General features: G+C 39.1%; 1 protein-coding gene across 9 annotated transcripts in view; it reads left to right on the top strand.

Moving 5' to 3' along the window:
• Positions 1-76: 76 nt before the first annotated feature.
• Positions 77-22,031, top strand: part of LOC149749737 (UDP-N-acetylglucosamine--peptide N-acetylglucosaminyltransferase 110 kDa subunit-like) — a 78,086-nt gene continuing 56,131 nt past the window's right edge. For 6 of the 9 annotated variants that reach the window (XM_089908499.1, XM_089908498.1, XM_089908497.1 and 3 more), the window contains exons 1-3: positions 77-9,466; positions 13,971-14,052; positions 15,889-16,103. In XM_089908499.1, the coding sequence (XP_089764625.1) occupies positions 15,955-16,103 (149 nt within the window). In that variant the 5' untranslated portion in view covers positions 77-9,466; positions 13,971-14,052; positions 15,889-15,954. Of the gene's footprint in view, positions 14,053-15,888; positions 16,104-22,031 lie in introns of all 9 variants that reach the window. The other 3 variants (XM_089908494.1, XR_016392479.1, XM_089908500.1) reach the window with 3 other exon arrangements.

Consider the following 22,031-nt stretch of genomic DNA (forward strand, 5'->3'; position numbering starts at 1 on the left):
AGTAGCTGGGACAGTGATTATCTTACCTGTCAATGCAAAGAGCCTAGCCACAACAGGAGAGAACTAAGCCACCAAGCAAAGAGATACAAAGGCAAACAGACCCTGAACGATAAAGCACCTCAAGACTCTTTAATCACCTGGATCCAGCTGTATCTGAAGCTCAGGTTGCCCCTTGGACATCCAGCTACATGAGTCAACAAAGTAACCTTTTTTTTTTTTTTTTTTTTGCTTCATCTAGTTTGTGTTAGGTTTCCATCACTTACAATTGAAAGAGGTCTGCTGAGTATGGAGAATATTCCCATTGAGCAAATGTGAGCAAGGAATTGCAAATGCATAGAAATAAAATGACAGCTATACAGATGAAAGACTAACACGAAACAACAAGAAAAGCCCCTTGAACTTTAATGCAGGAATAATGAACAAATAAAGAGTATGTGTGAGCTATCTCACAAAAACCTGTTCTTCAAGGAGAAGCAAGGCATCAGAGAAAAATGACCTCATAACAGATTGAAATAGAGACGATAATGGAGGAGGAAAATGTCCAGAATCAAACCAGAGAGTGTGTCCTTCTATTCACATACTGTTTGCAAATTCTAATGATGGAGGACCAGTAATTGAGTTCACCTGTGTAAGAACTGTATAATTCATTTATTCAGCCAACATTTACAAATTATCAACCAAGAGGGAAGGCTTCCAAGTTGTTAAACACCAAGTCTCTGAACTTCAGTCTTTATCCAAGATGTAAGTCCAGGGAGGGGAAAAAAAATTCAAGAAACCATGAATAGTATAAAAGCTATTGTAGGCAAGTGCAGAGTGAGACAGACAATTCACTCTATTACTTATGGCTTCTTCAATTGTAAGTGACAGAAAAAGGAATTCAAACTAGCTTAAGTAGGAAAAAAATTTGCATGAGGTTGCATTCAGGTTTGAACTCCTGAGTCCATGCACAGCTGGTCTCCTGGTTTGAACTCCTGAGTGCATGCACAGCTGGACTCAGGAGTTCAAACCATGGCACCTGAATTCTATCTCCTTCTCTACCTCTTAATTTTGTTTGCTTCTGAGTTGTCTTTCCACATTGTTGCAAAGAAGACAATTAGCAGATCTGGGTTAATGTCATTAGAGGTCATGACTCCAAAGGTAAAGTTACCTCTTTTCCTCACATGACATTTATTGACTCTGCTTTAGTCTTAGGCCCATTTCTGGAGCAATCTCTGTATCTAAGAGGATGTGCCTCAGCCTTGTCCATGTACCACTTCTGCAGCTGGGTGCTGGGACCATGATACTGACAGACCCACCAAGATAAGGTGAAGTGAGAGCTACTGAAAGGAAAAGAAGCTATGTAGTCAGTATCATTTATGATGATGATGGTTATGATGATAACCTTCATCATCATTATTCTAGATGACATTCAGTCTCCTAACACATCCTGGGTGGGACCTAGAAGTTGTCATGTCACATCTGAGCTAACTATTAAAGAGTAAGTATTTGTATGACTACTGTTGGTTAGGGTGAAAAACAAGAGGATACATTAGTGTAGAGGATTCAGTGTAATTATGCAGGCATGCTTTAGCAAAATTCGCTAATGTCCAAATATACACAAATTGTCATCTACCATTTATTGAGTACTGATTATGTGCCAGGCATTTGCTAAGTAAGCTCTTTAATTTGATCATCTCATTTAATTCTCCCAAATTTTACAAGGTAAGTATTACTCTCTTTCTCAAATTGCAAATAATGCTCAGTGAGGTGAAATAATTTACTTAATTAGCAAGTGGTAGAGTTTGGATTGAGACACAGGAAGTGTGAAACAAGAGCTTGGATATTTAATATGACTTTGTACTTAGGGGGACCATACATCTCAGTTTATGCCTCTTGTCCTGATACAATTATTAATTGCATCCCCTTCTACTTCAAAACATGTTCAGATTTTGACAATAAATTATATAACATGAACACTGCCTCCTTCATGGATATGTTTGAGCTCCCTTGTATTTTATATTCTTGTCTTTCATTGAGAATGATTTTAATAATCTTTTGTTTTAGGAGAAGAGCTTCATATTTACAAAGAAGGTGCAAAGATAGTACAGAGAGTTCTGATATCCCCACACCCACTTTCCCTTATTATTAGCACCTTATATTAATTTGTCACAATTAATGACAATATTGATACATTATTATTAACTAAAGTTCATACTTTATTCATATTTCCTTAGTTTTCACTTAGTGTATTTTTTCTGTTACAGGATCCCATCCAGGATATCACATTATGTTTAGTCATCATGTCTCCTTAGGCTCCTCTTAACTGTGACAGTTTCTCAGGCTTTCCTTGTTCTTGATGACATTGGCCCTTTTGCGAAGTACTGGCCAGGTGTTTTGTAGAATGTCTCCCAACTGGGATTTCTCTGATGTTTTCCTCACAATTATAATGGGGTTATGGGTTTGGGGGAGGAGATCACAGAGGTAAAGTGCCAATTTTATCACATAACATCAAGGGTGTATACTATCAATGTGGCTTATCATTGTTGATATTAACCTTGATCACCTGGCTGAGGTAGTGTTTGACGTGTTTCTCCATTGTAAAGTTACTCTTGTAAAATGGCTGTTAACCTTTTCAAGTTATGTTCATACAGAGAACATGCACACATTTTAAGTGTGTGAATCCATGACTTTTGACAGATATATTTACCCATGTAACCACTATCCCTTTCAAGATGTAGAACATTTCTGTCAGCCTTCTAAAGTTGTTTTAACTTGTCTTAATTTAATCTTTTGATTTCATAGAGTCCCTAAAGAATCCTTTCAGTTATGATTGAGTCAGAAGTGCCCCAACTCTTAGCAGACATATCACAATTTTGAGCTGCTCTCGAAATAAATAACCAGATTCTTAACTATGTTTGACTCTATCAGGTTACCTTTTATAGACTGGCCATCTCTCCATATATCTTTCCTGACTGGAATAACTAGGTAATGCAGACTTACCATCCCATGGACTTGAAACCTTGTCCTATAGGTAAGAACACCAGGATGAACAAGCCTCAGAAAGGGAGACTTAACGAAAAATCACAAGGAACCAATCTTTATAACTGCTAAAGTGTGACAGGATGTGAAGAAGGCTGACATGGCTGTGACAAATCTGGCTTAGAGAAGACTATTGTGGATAATATCATGGGATACCACCGCATTTTATATTCAGAGATTTCTAAGAGTGGACCTGAAGTAGGAGCAAGACAGGTATGGTCTTAACATCCTAAGTAAGACATTATCAGTATTCGAAAGAGGTTTCTAAAGCACTTTTATCAATTCCTTTTTTAAAGTATTAATTATAATATTAATCACTGTTGGATTTATAGGGAAATAATGTTTTACAAGAAGCAACATAAATATAAGTGTAAAAGTTCATGAGGCGGCATCATGCAAGTTATTTTATCAAAACTTATATAAAAATCATGGCATATAATTAGAGCTGAAAGAAATGTTAAATCTCAGAGAGCCACAAAAAAAAAAAAACTCTTCAGTTTATAGATAATAAAAATGGATGAGTTGAAAAATTTGCCCAGATAATTGGATCTTAACCTTATATATAAACTTTATTGTGGTATAGTTTACATAAACAAAAGTATATGCATATTAAATATATGATTGATGAGCTTATAAAATATAAACTAAGCATAAAACTTTATATACTAAAAACCACCACAAATTAGATATATAACATTTTCATCACCCTGGAAAGGTACCTTATACCCCTGTTTACTCAATCCATCCCCTATTCTCAGACCCAGGCTGATCTGCTCTCACTACATATTAACTTTGACTTTTCTAGAATTTCATATAAAAGATGTCATATTGCATACACTGTCTTTTGTCTTTCTTCCTTTACTTCCTATAACATTTTTGAGATATATCTGTTTAGTGTATAGTAGTTGTTCCCTTTTATAGCTGAGTAGTATTCCATTGTATGGATATACCACTTGTATTTATCCTTTTGATGGGCATTTGTGTTGTTTCCATTTTATAGTTATTTTGAATAACACCACTATAAACATTTATACAGAAATACCTGTGGATTGTTCTTTCCTTGGGTAGAAGTGGAAATGTTGGGTTGAATGGTAAGTGTATGTTTACCTTTATGAGAGACTGAGAAAGACTTTTCTAAAGTGGTTGCACCATTTTGCATTCTGACCAGCAGTGTATAAAAGTACTAGTTCTGCTGTATCCTTTCTAACACTCACAATGGTCAGTCTTTTTCATTTTAACCTTTGTAATAGGTAGTGGGATCTCATTTTGGTTTTAATTTGCTTATCCCTGAAAACTAATGGTGCTGAACATCTCTTCATGTGCCTACTGCCTTTTGTGTATCTTCTTTAGTGAACATATATTTTTTCTGTGTGTGTGTGTAGTATATAACCTTCCTTATGTACAAGTTCTTTGTAAAATATATGTTTTGTGAAATTTTCACCATTTCTGCTTCCTTCTCCCCTATTTTCTGAACGAGTCTCTGTAAGATTGACATTTTTCCTTAGATTGTTGATCACATTCACCAAGGAATGCCATCTGGACCTAGAATTTTCTTTGTGGGAATGATTTTTTATAGTTACTTTGTTTATCTTATTCAAACAGCTTTGTTGAGATGAATTTTACTTATAAAATCCACTAATTTCAAGGATACAATTTAGTCATTTTTAGTAACTACCAAATTATACAACCATCAACATGAATCAGTTTTAGAATATTTTTATTACCCTAATAAGATCTCTCATGCCCATTTCCAGTTTATCGCCATTCCCACCACCAGCCCCAGGCACGGGAAGGTTTTTCACTGTAAAGGAAATGTAACAAACATAAAGTTTTTAGATTTTTTTCTTTCTTTTTGAGTCAATTTTGGTAAGTTGTGCCTTTCAATGAATTTGTCCATTTCACTTAGTTATCAATTTTTTGATATAAAATTTTCATGACATTTCCTTATTTTCCTTTCCATGAGTCTAGGGTCTAGAGTGATGGTTTTTCTTTTTATATTGGTCATTTCTCTCTTCTTTCTTTTTTTCTTAATCTGTCCAGCTTAGACATTTTCAGTTTTACTGGTCTTTACAAGGAACAGCTTTTGGTATTATTGGGTTTTATCTCTTTTTGCTCTTTTCTATTTTATTGATTTATACTTTTTATTCTTTCTTTTTACTTTGAGTTTAATTTATTTTACTCTTTTAGTTTCGAATGCGAAGTTTAGTTGATTGAATTAAATGTATATTTTCTTTTCTACTATATGGCTTTAAGCTATAAATCTCTCCCTAAGAACTGCTTTAGATAGAGTCAACAGATTTTGACAGGCTGTTATTGTTATCAGTCATTAAAGATATATTCTAATTTATCTGGATTTTTTTTTTTTTTTTTTTGCGGTACACGGGCCTCTCACTGTTGTGGCCTCTCCCGTTGCGGAGCACAGGCTCCGGACGCGCAGGCTCAGGGGCCATGGCTCATGGGTCTAGCCACTCCGTGGCATGTGGGATCTTCCTGGACCGGGGCACGAACCCGTGTCCCCTGCATTGGCAGGTGGACTCTCAACCACCGCGCCGCCAGGGAAGCCCCTACCTGGATTTTTAAAAAAATTGTGAGTTAAGTGTGTTTAAATATCAAATATTAGGGGATTTTCTAGATATTTTGTTATTGATTTTCAAGTTAATACCGTTGTTATCAGAATGAGTTCAATAATTTTAAGTGTACTGAAACTTGTTTATGGAACAATATATGGTCTATCTTGAACAATGTTCAAGTTTGTCTTCTGCAGTGTGCAACTGCTGTTACACAGATGCAGTGAATTTCAAACAATGTATTTTTCAGCCCTACACATTCCATTTATTTTTATATTTTTCACTTCTCTCCTCATTGGGTTCATGTTGCCCTCAAATTCTTGAACATATTTACACTAGCTGTTTATATTTATTTCCTATTGCTGTGACACAACTACCACACATTTAGTGACTTAAAACAATACTCATTTATCTCACAGATCTTTAGGTACTCTAGTATGCGCGGCTTGGCTGGGATCTCTCCTGAGGCTCTTTTACAGAACTGAAGTCAGAGTGTCAGCCAGGCTGAGCTGTTATCTGGAAGCTCTGGGAAAAATCCGTGTCCAAGGTTATTTAGCTTGTCAGTAGAATTCAGTTACTTACAACTGTAGGGACGACGTCCTTGTCTTCTCTTGCCGTTATCCAGGGGCCAGACAGCTGCTAGGGCCACTCTCAGACCCTTCCAGATGGCTCCTTCCCTCTCAGCAATAGAGAACCTCCTTCATGTTGAATCCTTCTCACACTTAGGATCTCTCTGACATACTCTTTTGTGACCAGCCAAAGAAAAGTCTTATTTTAAGGACTTACGTGATTAGGTTAGGCTCACCTGGAGAATCTCTCTCAAAGCCAACCGATTAATAACCTCAACTACACCTGCAAAATCCCATTCACTATATAATTATGGGGGCTATTTTAGAATTCTGTCACACTGTTTTTTTTTGTATTTGTGCTGATTCTAAAATCTGTCATTTCTAGATCTGTTTTTATTGACTAGTTTTTCCTCCTGCCTTTTCACATGCCTTATAATTTTTATTGGATTCTGTACAGTGTAAAAATAATGTGGTTGTGTCTTCATTTCACTGTCTTCCTTTAAAAAGCATTGAATCTTGTTTTAGCAGATGTTAGGTTACTTGCAGGTCAGCTAGAGCCTTTCCAGGTTGGTTTTTAAGACTTTTTCCAGTGGGTATTTAGCCCTGCTATTAAAGTCTTTCTGGGTCTCTACTAATTTGTCCGAGTCTTCAGAAAGATTTCTCCCCTCCAGAGGGTTAGCACTTCAGTGTCTCCCAGTGCTGCGTGAGCTCTGTTACAGTTCCCTAATAGTTGTTATTTTCCTAGGGTCCCATATCCTCATCCTATGTTTTCCCAGTTTAGTGTTGAGCCAAAATTCAAGGGACTACCATACATATTTCTAGCCCTCTTTCTCTGTGTACCTCCTGTCTATCTTGTACTCTTGCCTGCAAGTTGCAGCTTCCTGAGTCTCTCTGAACTCTGATCTCTGTTTTCTCAAATTAGCCCATTGACCATGCTCAGCTTGGGTCTGAAAAGTGGCACCAGGCAGGAACATTCATAGGGCTTGCCTCATTTGTTCCCCCTCCTTTGGGGAACACAGTCCTGAGCTCTTAGCTGCCCAGTGTCTTAAAAGGGTTGTTTAAGTTATTCTAATTTTCTAATGATTAGCTTTGAGAGGAAAATTCTGGGGCCAATTACTCCATAATGGCTAGAAGCAGGAGTCCTCAACTGAGATTGATTGACTGAATGAATGTCTACAAGAGCTTACCTGCTACCTTCTCCCCACAGAAATGAGACTTGATCCCACTTCTGATTTTATTTTAATGGGGTGGAGGGTTGAGGAACTGAAGAATCAAAATCATTATAGGATAGGGACTTCCCTGGTGGTGCAGTGGTTAAGAATCCACCTGCCAATGCAGGGGACACGGGTTCCATCCCTGGTCCAGGAAGATCCCACATGCCCTGGAGCAACTAAGCCCGTGCGCCACAACTACTGAGCCTGTGCTCTAGAGCCCGTGAGCCACAACTACTGAAGCCTGCACGCGTAGAGCCCGTGCTCCACAACGGAAGAAGCCACCGCAGTGAGAAGCCAGCACACTGCAATGGAGAGTAGCCCCTGCTTGCCGTAACTAGAGAAAGCCTGCACACAGCAACGAAGACCCAACACAGTCAAAAATAAATAAAATAATTTTTAAAATGCTGTGAATTCACAACACAATGATAAAAAATTTTTTTAATCATTGTAAGATAAATAACTTGCATGGGGAAGATACTAGTATCAACTTACGTTAAATAATTTCAAAGCAGATACGATCATGAGAAATGGGCCCACATCACAAAGAATCAAGATATGCAAAGAATATGAGTAATTACCCTAAGGAATATTGTTTGAATATTAAATGAGATGTGAATATTAAAAAATGATAGATGGTCTAAAATTCCATTTAATTCGATTAGTGGAATTAAGTATGGTAGATGGTCTCGTAAGACATTCCCCAGAGAGAACTTTCCAATAATTTAAACATTTTATGTTCAGTTGTTCACTGGACATACCCAGAACGTGATTCATCCAAGAGGAATAGTTCTGGAAACACTGCTGATAGGGATTACTGTCTAATACATAGACAGACAACAGAGTACAATAGTTAAAAGTGTTGTTACTGAGATTAGACATGGGTATGAGCTCTGTTTCTGCACCCAAGAGCTAGGTGGCAGAGGGGTTGAAACATAGATCTTGAAGATAGTTCCTGACTTCAAATTGAGCTCTGTGCTTCCTAGCTTTATGTCCTTGGCAAGTCTCTTAAGAACACTGTACCTCAATTTCTTCATCTTGAAAAATAGGGGTGATGAATAATAATACCTGCCCTTTATGTGTTGGGGATGAGATAAATCCTTCGTTTATTATGAGGATTAAATAAATTAACATGTGTAAACCATTCAAGCAGTACCTGGGGCATAGTAAGTTCCAGATAAGTGTTAGCTATTACAATAATTTCTTGTCTAAAATTAGGATAATAATAAAAATAGTAACTCTTTCATAAATACAGGTGTCAGTGCCATTTGGAATAGTCTCTATAACAATTTCTGTCTCCACATTTACTGTGTTTCAGCAAATTTACCTAACAGATGGTGAGTGGGCAATTTTTAAAGGGGCATTTTTTAAAAGAGCGGAGAGGGAAGGAATAGAGACAGGCACATACTATATTTGAAGTTACCTCCACGTGTATTTTATGTATGTATACCCATACAATTAAGAAGTCTTTGGATGTTTTATCTTCAAGAATAATTCAGATACTGGATTACTTGAATATCATAAACATTTAGGGTTTAACAGATTTGTTACATATAGACGTTGTATCATGGATTTAAAAGACCATAGCCAGCGGGCAGCGGCGGGCGGAGCGACCGAGGGGCGGCGAGGGCTGGGCAGCGGGTGCGGGGGGGGGGGGGGGTCCGTGCTTCCTCGCGGTGGAAGGCAGGGGTTCGCCAGAGACGCCGGGTTGCTCCGCGTTGCCAGGTTACCGAGCGCGTGCCCCGCGCCCGCTCTTCCGCCCGGGCCGCCCTCGGCGCCGCCTGAGCCGCGGTGCGGGCTGCGCGGGGCGCCGGGTCCGCGGAAGCCTAGGTCGGGGGCTGCGTGAGGGATTCTCGTCGCGCGTGGACGCTGCGCGAGCGCGCGGGGGACGTAGGGCGCCGACCTGGGGCTCCCCGGAGCTCCGGCTCCGCTCAGGGCGCCCGCTCAGGGGCCTCCGGCGCGAGGCCCCCTTTGTGGTCAAGATGGCGGCGCCCAGGCGGGCTGCGCCGAGGTGAGCTGGAGCTGGGCCCGGAGAGGGGCGAGTGTGCCACGCCCAGGACTTGGACCCCGGACTCGTCTCCCGTCTCCCGGGGAGCGGCGGGTGAGTGGGTGCGGCCGCGCGTAGGTTCCTCTCGTGGGGTGGTTAGCTCTTCGTGCGTCCGCATACTTCTGTCGTCTGATAGATCTGGGGTGGCCCAGGTTGGAGGCGAGGGTGCTTGATTGGGGAAACCTGAGGGGTTTAAGGACTCTGTTGGGATCGTTTCAGACCCCAGCAAGAAGCTGAGCAAGTTTTCTCCTCTCTTCCCGGCTAAGTTTTCTCCCTTCTCTGAAGACGCCAGCTTTTCTGAATCACCTTGTTACCCGGGGGGATACAGTTGGTGGTTCTGACCGTGGAACGTGGGACCCGGCGCGGGGAAGCCTGAGCTGGTTCTAGTTACTTCGTTTGCAAAGCACTTGTCTTGTCTTTGGAATCTTTGTGTATGTAACCAACGTTGGGAAGAGCCAGCGTTTTCTCCTCCAGAACACTGCGAGGGGTAACTTTATACGTAAGAAACAAGTGGGCGTTCACATCCATCTCTTTTCCAACCACTGAGTTTTGGTTGTGTTTCCTTTCTTTAAGTTTGTCTCGTTTTGAAGTGATAACAAAACAAACAAACTAACTAACTAAACCATAGCCAATTACACAAAGTATATACTCTAGTCTCAGTCCTGCCATTAATTAGCTATGTTATCTTAAGTCATTTAATTTTTCTAGGCCTCATTTTTCTCCTGTGATGTTTTTTCTTTGAAAAAGTGTAGTTTCTAGAAGTCTCTAATCTCTGTGTCATAGTTCAACTTGGAGAAAACCTGTTCTTATCCAAACTCCATGACATTGTATTTCCAGCTCCAACTTTGGACTTTGAGTGAGTTGGGGGCAACTTTTTAAGGATATTTTTACACAGCTTTTTTAGTTAATATCAGTCTAGCTGACTTGTCATACTCAGACTTTCTCCCATATTCTTTTACCAGTGTGTTCCTTAGTCATATATATAAAGACTGTTGTGGGAAAAATGACCTCCTGGGTCAGCTTACTGCATGGTCATCGACACAGGGCAGGGAGTAAGATTCTGTGGATTTTACAGAAGCAGATACAGGTTTCATTATCCATGTCCTCTCCCCTTTCATCTTACAAAAACAGCAGGCTTTTCTTGGAGAACTGCCAGATAATGCCATCCTGCCTCCTCACGGGCCCCGGGGATGAGTCGCCCAGGGACTGAACTCCAGTAAAGCAGGTGATTGGCTCATGGGTAGGCATCTGACCTCGGCTAAGTCTATCAGACTCCTCCCCAGGACTTTTCTCTCAGAGCAAAATGGAAGAATTGTCTTTTCTCTCTGGAATTTCTAAGCTGGGGAGATATGACTCTGGGACTCCCAGTGACCATCCAGCACCAGAAGAGACTTTCTGTAAAATAAAGTCTTGCAGAGGTAAGCAGGGCTGAGCGATGGAGAGAGAGCTGGAACCCTGCTGATACTCTGGAATTTCCAGATCCAGCTGTATCTGAATATGGCTGCATCCCTGAATTTCTAGTACTTGTTTGTTGAGGTTGTTGTTGTTGTTTGGTTTTTGTTTTTAAATTTCCTTGGACTATTTTGAATTTGTTTTCAGCCATGTGCATTTGAAAGCATCATAGCTAAAAGAGCTAATTTCCTACATTAGTGTTAGGTTTGCTGACTGGCATTCCTTAAGTGAAAAATCATATCCGCTATTTTCTTTAAATAAAATCCTTCTAGCTCAGGTTTGAGATATTCAAAACTCTGCCTCCTACCCCCCTCTTTTCCAACATTTACTATATCACCTTGAAGCATTTGTGACCACATCTTTCCCATCTAGACGCAGTTGAGAGAGAGAGCAAAGACTTCTGATATGAACTGCAACCTGTACGCCTCCTACCTGGAAGCTTTAGAACATACTTGATTCTTGTCATTAAAGCAGATCTTTTGTTGTTGTCTCCGGGGCACAGAAGCATTTTCATGGCATAATGGAGTACAAAGTACATTAAGCCTAACTCTACTTCTCACCCTCTTTTACTTTAAATAGGCAGAAAAGAACAATCTCAAACACGTTTTCCCAACAAATAAAATACATATACGATTATGTTTAGAAGACATTTATGCAACATATAGTTAGACTGATTAATTAATGGACCTTTCGCCAATTGGCACAGTAAATATATATGTTCAATGTGCTTAATTAAAAAGAAGACAATAACATATTTTTACAGGTTAATTATCTGAGCAGAGTATTGTGCCAGCACACTTGATACTACAGTATTTCATGTTTGACAAGTAACCTTCTTTCAATTATATTTACTGCTAAATGTTTCCTGGATCAAGCTATTAAATTATAAGGTCAAAAGTAAAATGATATGAAATTACAATGATAAAGGGACACATATCCCACTTTATGAGAATAGAAGTTGTAATTTCTTTTCAATACTACTAGTAGTGACCACAGTACTAATTTGAGCCCTTACTATGAGCCACTGTGCCCATATACATTTAGTTCTTACAGTAGTTCTGCAAAGGGCATATAATAATCCACACTGTAACGCTGAAGAAAGTGATTCTCATAGCTGAAAGTCACATAGCTGGTGAGTGGCAAAGTCTAGATTCAAACTTAGAGTCCTCTGACAATGCCCAGGTTGTTGACCACTATGTACACTGCTCAATTGTTGCACCAATAAAGAAGTGCTTGAAATAATTATAGATTTGCCTACCCTGAAACTGCAGTGATTTAAAGACATCAAAGTTGCCAGTTGCTTAAGCACATCTACTTACAGTAAGAAATTACATTTTATTTCATTTCTAAAACAAGATTAATTCTGCAGGCCCATCGAAACTTGAGCACACAAATCCTACCTCCAAATGAAAGATGCTTGTTTTCCATTATTCAACAGATGGCCCTGTACAGAGGCAATAAATATATAGTAGAATTTTCATTCAAATAAATGAGAAGAGAGGTTTCTTCTTGTCCTGATTCAGTGCCCATCATTATGGATTATGATGGCTCTTCCCAAACTTTACTTCATTCACTCCACTCTTTCTACAAAACTCCAGTAATGGAATCCGTCATTCAGATATATGTGCAAAGCGAAAGGACTGTATTAATACAGTTGCTGAAAGTCAAGTTGATAGAGCACAGGAAATACATCCTAATAAATGCAACATTAATGTTTGTGTGTGCCTTGGAGTGAGGGGTAGAAGAATTTTCAGTTTAACGGAATATTTTGCCTCTTGCTATGAAAGTGTGGCTTAATAGTCTTGTAATTGGTCATTTACAGAATCCTCCATCTCTGGGTTTCATGCTTTCTTTACTCTGCAGCTGTTGATTCCTTCTCTTGTTCTGGATGGAAGATAGCAACGAAGCCACTTCAAAGGGCTCAGCCTGCCTTTTTGTGTTATTGTTTAGATGAAGATATTTCCATTTATTAAAGCACACTATTTAAACATTTTTATCATGTTTCAAACTTGACTGTGTTCTGAAGGTATGAGCACAGGCAGACATAATGGGGGATGTTTTCCAGGAGAGAACATACGCTTATCAAAAGAGTTATCAGAATTTTCATGTATGGATTGAGAATCAAATTCTGGAGTTAGACCTGAATTTAAATTCATACTCACAACTTATTACCAGTCTCATCTTGATCAAACGGTTACCACACTTCTCATCAATTTCCTTATCTTTGAAAGCGGAATAAGAGAAGTATGCCTGGTGGAGTTACACATAAAGCTCATCCGATAGAATATTCATAAGGATTTTGCACAAAATATACATGGAAATATTTTAGCACCGAGTTTAGCATGCGATTCATCTTTAATACATTTAAGAGCTATTGTTTTATTATTATTATGCTATCATTAAATATCACTATTACTTAAATGTCATTATTGCTAAAATTGCTGTAAAATTACCGCAATAACCCATGATGAATTCCCCTCTTCTGTTTCCTTTGTTTAAATGGAAAATATATATATAAATCTAGACAGAGAACACTTTAGTGATCCTATTCAGTGGAGTGAGAATTTCCATGGCACTGATTAAAACAAATCCTGAATTTCATGGACTTAAGATAGCAGAGAGGGGCTTCCCTGGTGGCGCAGTGGTTGAGAGTTCGTGACCCGATCCGGGAAGATCCCACATGCTGCGGAGCAGCTGGGCCTGTGAGCCATGGCTGCTGAGCCTGCGCGTCCGGAGCCTGTGCTCCGCAACGGGAGAAGCTGCAACAGTGAGAGGCCCGCGTACCGCAAAGAAGAAAAAAAAGATAGCAGAGAGGCTAAGAGATTTGAAGTTAGACATCCCCAAGTGTGAATTCTACTGTGACCCTCTTCTAGCTCTGGAACCTTGAGGAAGTTTCTTAAACTTTCTGAGCTTTACTACTGGTTTCCTCATCTGTATCTTTTTCAGGACTATTTATCAAGCATCTTCCTGTTCTCTATGCTTGGACGTATCAATGAATAGATTAGACAAGAGCCTTTGCCTGCGTGCTCCTTCTTGCATGCTTTCTCCCTCCTTACACTCTCGTGTGGAAACGGATGTTATAAATAAATTCTATGCTTTGTCACAGGTTGATGGGCACTACGGGATAAGGAAAAGGATGTGAAGCTCACTGAAGAGGCTTGGGTTGGGAGTGCTGGAGGAGTGTACAGGTAGGTTCTGATTTTAGATAGGGTAGTCAGGGTGGATTTTATAAGTTGACATTTGAGCAAAGACTTGAAGTGAGGGCGTTGTCAGAATGTATGATGGGGAGACCACTCCCTGGGAGCAAGAATAACCAGTCCCAAAACTCTAAGGCAGAAATATGCCGGGCAGCTTGGAGGAATATCAAGGAGGCCACCCTGGCTGACTTAGTCAGTGGGGAGGAAGAGACAGCAGGAGGGCTGGAGGTCGGATATGTGATGGGATGGATTGGGTAAGTCCTGGGAGGCCATCACATGCATTGTGTCTTTTACTCTAAATGTAGGCAGCCAGGGGCAGGATTTTAGCCGAGGTGTGGCATGAACTGTCTCTTGTTTGAAAAGCATAACTCTATCTGTGGTCTTGAGGATGTGGGGAGAGAGTGGAGTCAGGGAGAATCTCGGGAGGCGACGACAGGATCCTCGAGGTCTATGTTGGTGGCCTGCACCAGGCTGCTAGCGGCTGGTAGTTCTCAGAAGTGGCACATTGGGAAGGTTGTGACAGCACTTTGTGGTAGATTGAATGCAAGAATGGAAAGGAAGAGGGGGTCAAGGGTGAATTCGAGATTTAGGGCCTGGGGAACTGGAAAGGTGTGGTTACTGTCACCTAAGATGGAAAAAGTTTGGGGTAGAGCGTGTTTGGTGGATTAAAGACCAGTTTTGGAGGTGTAAGATTTGAGATGTTTTCGTGACGTCCAAGCAGAGATGCTGAGTACACAGTTGGACACACAAGTCTGCAGTTCTGAAGAAAGGTCTGAACTAGAGATACACTTTAATACAATGGAGATATTAAGAATAATGACATGGAAGCGCTATTTTAAAGATAAAATGAAGTCATGCAGTTAGCACTCTGCTTTCTCAAAACATTTAGTAACTGTTAGCTAAAATAATTACCTGAAATGAAAAAATACCTATAGTTTGTTTTGTTGTTTGCAGTAAAAGTGAATAAAATGTCACAATTATTTTAATAGTATTTGTGACAGAGTAGTTTTAGGTAAGACACCATGACTACAAACATTTACAATAAACCTTTCAGTCTCCTACTTTTCACTCTGATAGGGTACTTGGAACCATATTTTGTAAGGTTTAAGTTAGTTGTCATAGGGTACCTCTTTAATTAGAAGTAATTCTGAACTGTCTAGTTCCATGCAGTTTTATATACATATATGTATAATTATTATTTTATGATTTATCAAACTCAGTTGAAAATTTGCATCACTGATATACATTAGAATTTAAGCATTTACCCCGGTATTCAAGGAAAAAAAGGTACTTGTCTTGTCATTTCCATAGGGGTACTTACTTTCACATCTTCCCTTCACTTTGCAATTGAAAACATGGCAGGGGAAGTACTATCTTACTGGTCTTTGAGTTCCCCTTAGCTATCTGCAAGTCCTTAAACAGCCTTTGTGGCTTAACCAAAATTCTCTTCCATCTTCATTCCGCTAACAGATATTGGTCTAAGCATGTACTTATACTAAAAAATGCATGACCACGTTGTCTCTACACATCTATAATTTTATGTTAACACTATCATTATGTAAGCTATACTTTAGTTGTAATTATAACAGATTTTATGTCAACACACATCCATTTCTAGTGTTCATCTGGTGTTCAAGGGGAGAGCAGCATGTCGTAAATTTTATCAAAATATAACATCCGAAGAATAGAACAGAGGGTAATTGTGTAATTCTGTATTCACTCTAATTAAGTTCAGTGGAGTTGGCATAATAGAATTAAGAAGAAAAACAAAAGACTGAGGTACCATGGCTCCCTCTCCTTAACACACCCTTTCGTATCCGAGAGCAGAGACTCAGCACCTTTCTGTACAGAAATGGAGACAGGAAGAGGCCAGAGGATGAATGACAGGCACGAATGAGGTGGAACTTGGAAGAGCAACATGGAAATGAAATACTTCTTTTGTATTTGGTAGGTGGGGAAAATGTACCAGCGTGTATGCCTACTGGGACCACGTTTTCCAGAACAGTTAAGCCCAGTGTCAACTATGCTGTCCCACCTTCCTCGTAAGTACGAGCATACTGTTACTTGAATCTTTGCTTCCTGTTTCTTGATACCTGGTTGAGAAGATTATCACAGGAACTACATCATGTTAGCAAACACAGTGTTTTGAAATGATTGACACTCACTGAAGAGTGGCAACTCCAAGCTTGCTCTCTCTTGATCTTGGACTGTTGAGGTCTGGAGTGCAGGAGTGGGTTATGGGGAAAGACCATTGGAATTCTTATGTCTTCAGCATAATGGTTATAGCATAATGGTTAGGAGTGTAGGTGCTGGTTCAAATCTCTGCTTTCCACTTGCTAACCATATGAGCTTGGGCAATTTACCTGATTACCTGAACCTCAATACTCCTGCCTATAAAATGATGTTAATAATATTTCATCCTCATAGACTTGTTTTCAATGTTAAAATGAAGTCACTTACACCAAGCACTTAATACAATGCCTAGAGCATAGTAAAGTCTATTATTATTACTATTACCACTACTACTACTATTATTATTATTACTATCACGATGCCAGGTGCTATTTTTCCTATGCCTTATTCCATTATCTTCTGCCCTGTCCCCCCATTTCTGTCTTGTTTCTGTACAGGGGTAGGTTTGTCACAGAGCATTTTCTTTCCCTAGTGTCTGACTCTTAGTCATCAAGGTGACTGGTCCACGACCCGGCATTCATTGCTGCTCGTTGAAGCAACCCATTTTGAGAAGGGGAGCTGGATATTGATGCCAAGTTGGGTGAAGGAGAGAGAATTTTCTCTCTTCTGCACACAGAGAGCTAAGTGAAATATTCAGGCCTCAGAAGGAGAATCAGGCAAAGGGCAACATGCTTAATTTCATACCTTAGTGATTAAGAACAAGTCAGACAGGCTGGATTTGAACTCATTTCCGTCATGTACTGACAACGGGATCTTGGGTGCTTTTGTAACCCGTCTGAGGCTCAGTCAACATCTGAAAGAGACGAATAACATTATCAGGACCTAGCGTATAGCCTCCTTGTAATAAGTGAGTAAATCCTTTTAAAACGTTCAGCACGTTGTTTGGCATATAAACACGTAATAAAATTTAGCTTCTTTGACTACTACCGCTGCTAATATTAAGTAGCTGAGCAGATCCGAGGCCCATTTTTTTCTTAGATTGCACATAATCATTTGGACAACCAGCTCCCATTGATCAACCGTTGCTTATATATAAACCCCCATGAACCCAAAGGTGCTTTAACTCTCTCCCAGTCAGAGCCTGTTCTGGGGGCAGAAGCAACACCGGCACTACCCCCGTCATCTTTGCCTTTATTGTCACTACACTCGCCTGCCGTACTGAGCACTTTCTGTTTGCCAGGCACCAAATTTAGCCCTGCGTATGCACTATATCATGTAGTTCTCACACTCAGGTGGGAGACATTATCATCATCCCCAATTTTCAGATAAAGACGCTGAGGTGTTGGAAAGGTAAGAAAGTTGACCCACAGCAAGAGATGGAGCCGGAGTGTTCAAACCCTTCTCTCTGACCTCAAGAACCCTTAAATATTAGCATACTACTACATCCTGGTAAGAAAATCTGCTTCCAGCCACTCTGGTGAGAGTAGAAATGATTCTCAGTCCCCACATTCCTCTATTGCCCATGCCACCCTAGCCTCAGGACTAGAGGGGAAAGGAAGTGATCTCTTCAAAGAGCAGCCAAAGGGAACCTACTCCCTTCTGCCTTTTCGTAATCAACTAACCAATATTTTATTTCCTTCTTAAGAGTCCCCACATGTTCCTTTTGGTACTCAGCTTGGCCTTTTGGAATTCTGACATTCTGTACATGACTCATCCACTGTATTTCATGGTAATTTATTGAGGTCAAGTATAGGGTCTTACTCATCCTGAAGTCCAGTTATCCCGTCACATCTAACTCTGTTCTTTTCTTCTTGTAGGACATCTGCAGGTATTTATTTGAATTTTGTTGAATTGTTCTCATCAATAGTACATTAAAAGTTATACAGAAAGTGCTTTCTTATAAGGAAAACCATCTAAATAGATTTCTAGCTCTTTACTTTTTATAGCACTATTGTAGAATTATAGATCTCCAGGTAATATTTTTTAGATTGAGTTCTTCATATCATCTTATTTTTACATATAATGATAAATCTGAATTTTCTCTATCAAAGCTCCGAGACTTCACTGGCTTGTAACTTAGCTTGTTGATTATGTGTTGTTGACTTTTCCATTTACAATGATATTTGATCCTGGTAAGGATGGGGCTGGGTGGGAAGGTACATCTTAGGGCCATAAATTGGTTTTGCAGAGAACTAACATAAAGATCTAAAGTCTCATCATATTTCTGCAGAACTCATGAATCATTTTATTATAATTCCATTCATTCAGGGAGTATAAAACCATTTTCAAATTGTTATTCCTAATTTGTTCATCTTCTCTTCCTTAGTCTTAGTGAGAAGAGAGCAGGCTGAATGGAAGAAAGTCATTATGACCACTGGGGCCACTAGGGTGGGCATCAGTCCCAGAGTTTTGTTATCATCTCTCCGCTATTAATATTGGCTAATGTCTTGAGTGCTTACTTGGTGCCAATTACTTAGCCGACCATGGCAAATGGATTGTGTCATTTCATCCCCTGATAGTCATACAATTAATGTATGTATTATTATGATATCCCATAATGCATACATGGAACAGAGCCTCAGAAGTGGTTATTTGCTCACAAAAATATGGTAGATGTGGAATTTGGACTCAGGTCTGATAGACTCCTAAATCACTCCTAGTGATTTTTACCACTAAATTAAAGTTGTATACCTCTGGAGAGTAGATAGTTTCTAAAATTTCCTCAGCTCTAACGTTTTATAATTAATTTTTTGTCTGATGGCAAGCTTAACAGTTAAGATGGGTAGGAAGGAATGCCAGCCTGTTGAATGGAATTTCCCTGAAATAAGCCTGTTTTATGACACCAGTTCACTCATTCATTCACTCAGCATGGTTTGAATGTTTGCTCTGAGCAAAGGCATTTTAGGCATCACAGTGGAGTGAGCGCCCCTTCCATAGACTCTCCTGCAGCACTCAGAGAAGTGTTGGACTGGTTTGCCTGTTATGGAATGGGGCTTGGTGATAGAAGCCTGGTTTGTCCTCCACTGATAAAACTAAGACATACTCATATGAGTTTATAGGCATCTTGAAGCCGTGGGATAGTAACACACATGAATCTTACCATTTTTGCCTGGGATTAATGATATAAAGGCTTTGGATTTGGGTATGGAAAATGGGTGCAATTATGGGCGTGTTGGTTCTACATATATATGGACATCACGTGTCATCAGCCTGCAGCTACCTGCCATTCCTCACTACTCCTTCTTTTCACAAACCAAACAAGTACCTTCTTATCTGTCCTGTGGATAAGCTCTTGACAGTGGCACTAGGACCTCCCTGAATAAGTACATCATTGGCTAAACCAGTGGTTTCTCAGATATGCTCATTGAACAACCCTTAAGGTGGATTGACATTCCACTGCCTAGAATAGAATATGGTGTTCTTTAGAAATCGGGGGGGAAAAAATAGGCCACCAGATGTACTTTCTTTAATTTAAATTGTTTATATATATATATATATATATATATATATGAACAATTGTTATATATGTGTATGTATACTTGTTCATATATATGAATGATTTAAAATTGAAGAGATATATATATACACACACACACATATATATATGTATATTTAAATTTTGGCTTGTGTTAGCAAGTAGTAAATTAAATTATTAGCAGATCCATACTGCAGGGAAATAACCAATCAGATTTCATTCAGTAGCTTGCTTTTTTGTAGATTTATGGTTGTGATTTTATATCTGCAGGTATGTTTGCTGAAGAAAATATTTCTACCACTTTACACAAAATTACATTCATTTAATACCAATGCGGCATGTCTCAAATGTCTTAATACAGTTTTAATCTTGAATCCCATCAGAAGTATGAAATTAGAAACGTACCCCAAAATCATTTGAAGATAAATTACTTTCATTTCCCTTATACTTTTGAGACTTTTGAAAAATAAGTATTTAGTTGTACTTATCTGTTTCTGTCTCTCTAAGGATAGCAAACACTGAAACACAATTCTTTTTAAAAGTCAGTATTAAAAATATATTGTCCAAGATGATCAAAACTAAGGAAGTGGCAAAGAAATTCAAAAATTTAAACTTTCAAAGGGTGCTTTTTTTGTGAATGTGTAGTACTTGTTCTTCTGAAGGAATTAATCTTTTTAAAAATTTAATTAACTTATTTTTTATTGAAGTATACTTGGTTTACAGCATTGTGTTAATTACTGCTGTACAGCAAAGTGACTCTGTTATACATATGTATATACATTCTTTTTCATATTCTTTTCCATTATGGTTTATCACAGGATATTGAATATAGTTCCCTGTGCTATATAGTAGGACCTTGTTGTTTAGCCAATCTATATATACCAGTTTGCATCTGCTAATCCCAAACTCCCAGTTCATCCCTCTCCCACCTGCTTCCCCCTTGACAGCCACCAGTCTATTCTCTATGTCTCTGATTCTGTTCCTGTTTCATAGATAGGTTCATTTGTGTCATATTTTAGATTCCACATATAAGTGGTATCATGGTATTTGTCTTTCTCTTTCTGACTTACTTTGCTTAGTATGATAATCTCTAGTTGCATCCATGTTGCTGCTGCAAATGGCATTATTTCATTCTTTTTTTTATGGCTGAGTAGTATTTCATTGTATATATGTACCACATCGTCTTTATCCATTCATATGTTGATGGACATTTAGGTTGTTTCCATGTCTTGGCTATTGTGAATATTGCTGCTGTGAAGATCAGGGTGAATGTGTCTTTTTGAATTATAGTTTGGTCTGGATATATGCCCAGGAGTGGGATTGCTGGATCATATGGTGGGTCTATTTTTAGTTTTCTGAGGAACCTCCATACTGTTTTCCACAGTGGCTGCACCAACTTACATTCCCACCAACAGTGTTGTAGGAGGGTTCCCTTTTCTCCACACCCTCTCCAGCATATGTTATTTGTAGACTTTTTAATGATGGCCATTCTGACTGGTGTGAGGTGGTACCTCATGGTAGTTTTGATTTGCATTTCTTTAATAATTGGCAGTGTTGAGCATCTTTTCATGTGCCTATTGGCCATCTGTATTTCTTCTTTGGAGAAATGTCTCTTTAAGTCTTCTGCCTATTTTTTTGATTGGGTTGTTGCTTTTATTGTCATCAAGTTGTATGAGCTGTTTGTATATTTTGGAAATTAAGCCCTTGCTGGTCGCAATCATTTGCAAATATTTTCTCCCATTCTGTAGGTTGTCTTTTCATTTTGTTTATGGTTTCCTTTGCTGTGCAAAAGCTTGTAAGTTTGATTCAGTCCCCTTTGTTTATTTTCATTTTGATTTCTATTGTCTTGGGAGACTGACCTAAGAAAACATTGGTATGATTTATGTCAGAGAATATTTTGCCTGTGTTCTCTTCTAGAAGTTTTATGGTGTCATGTCTTATGTTTAAGTCTTTAAGACATTTTGAGTTTATTTTCGTGTATGGTGAAAGGATGTGTTCTAACTTCACTGGTTTATATAAGGCTGTCCAACTTTACCAACACCACTTGCGGAAGAGACTGTCTCTTTCCCATTATATATTCTTGCCTCCTTTGTCAAAGATTAATTGTCAAAGATTAACTGAGGTGTGTGGGTTTATTTCTGGGCTCTGTATTCTGTTCCATTGATCCATATGTCTGTTTTTGTGCCAATACCACGCTGTTTTGATTACTGTGACTTTGGAGTACTGTCTGAGTCTGGGGTGGCTATGCCTCCAACCTTGTTCTTTTTCTTCAGGATTGCTTTGGCAATTCTGGGTCTTTTATGGTTCTGTATGAATTTTAGGATTATTTGTTGTAATTGTGTGAAAAATGTCATGGGTAATT

This window comes from Delphinapterus leucas, chromosome 3, assembly GCF_059928025.1.
Source record: "Delphinapterus leucas isolate spDelLeu-1000000601 "Yukka" chromosome 3, BTC_Dleu_Yukka2, whole genome shotgun sequence".
NCBI lineage: Eukaryota > Metazoa > Chordata > Mammalia > Artiodactyla > Monodontidae > Delphinapterus > Delphinapterus leucas.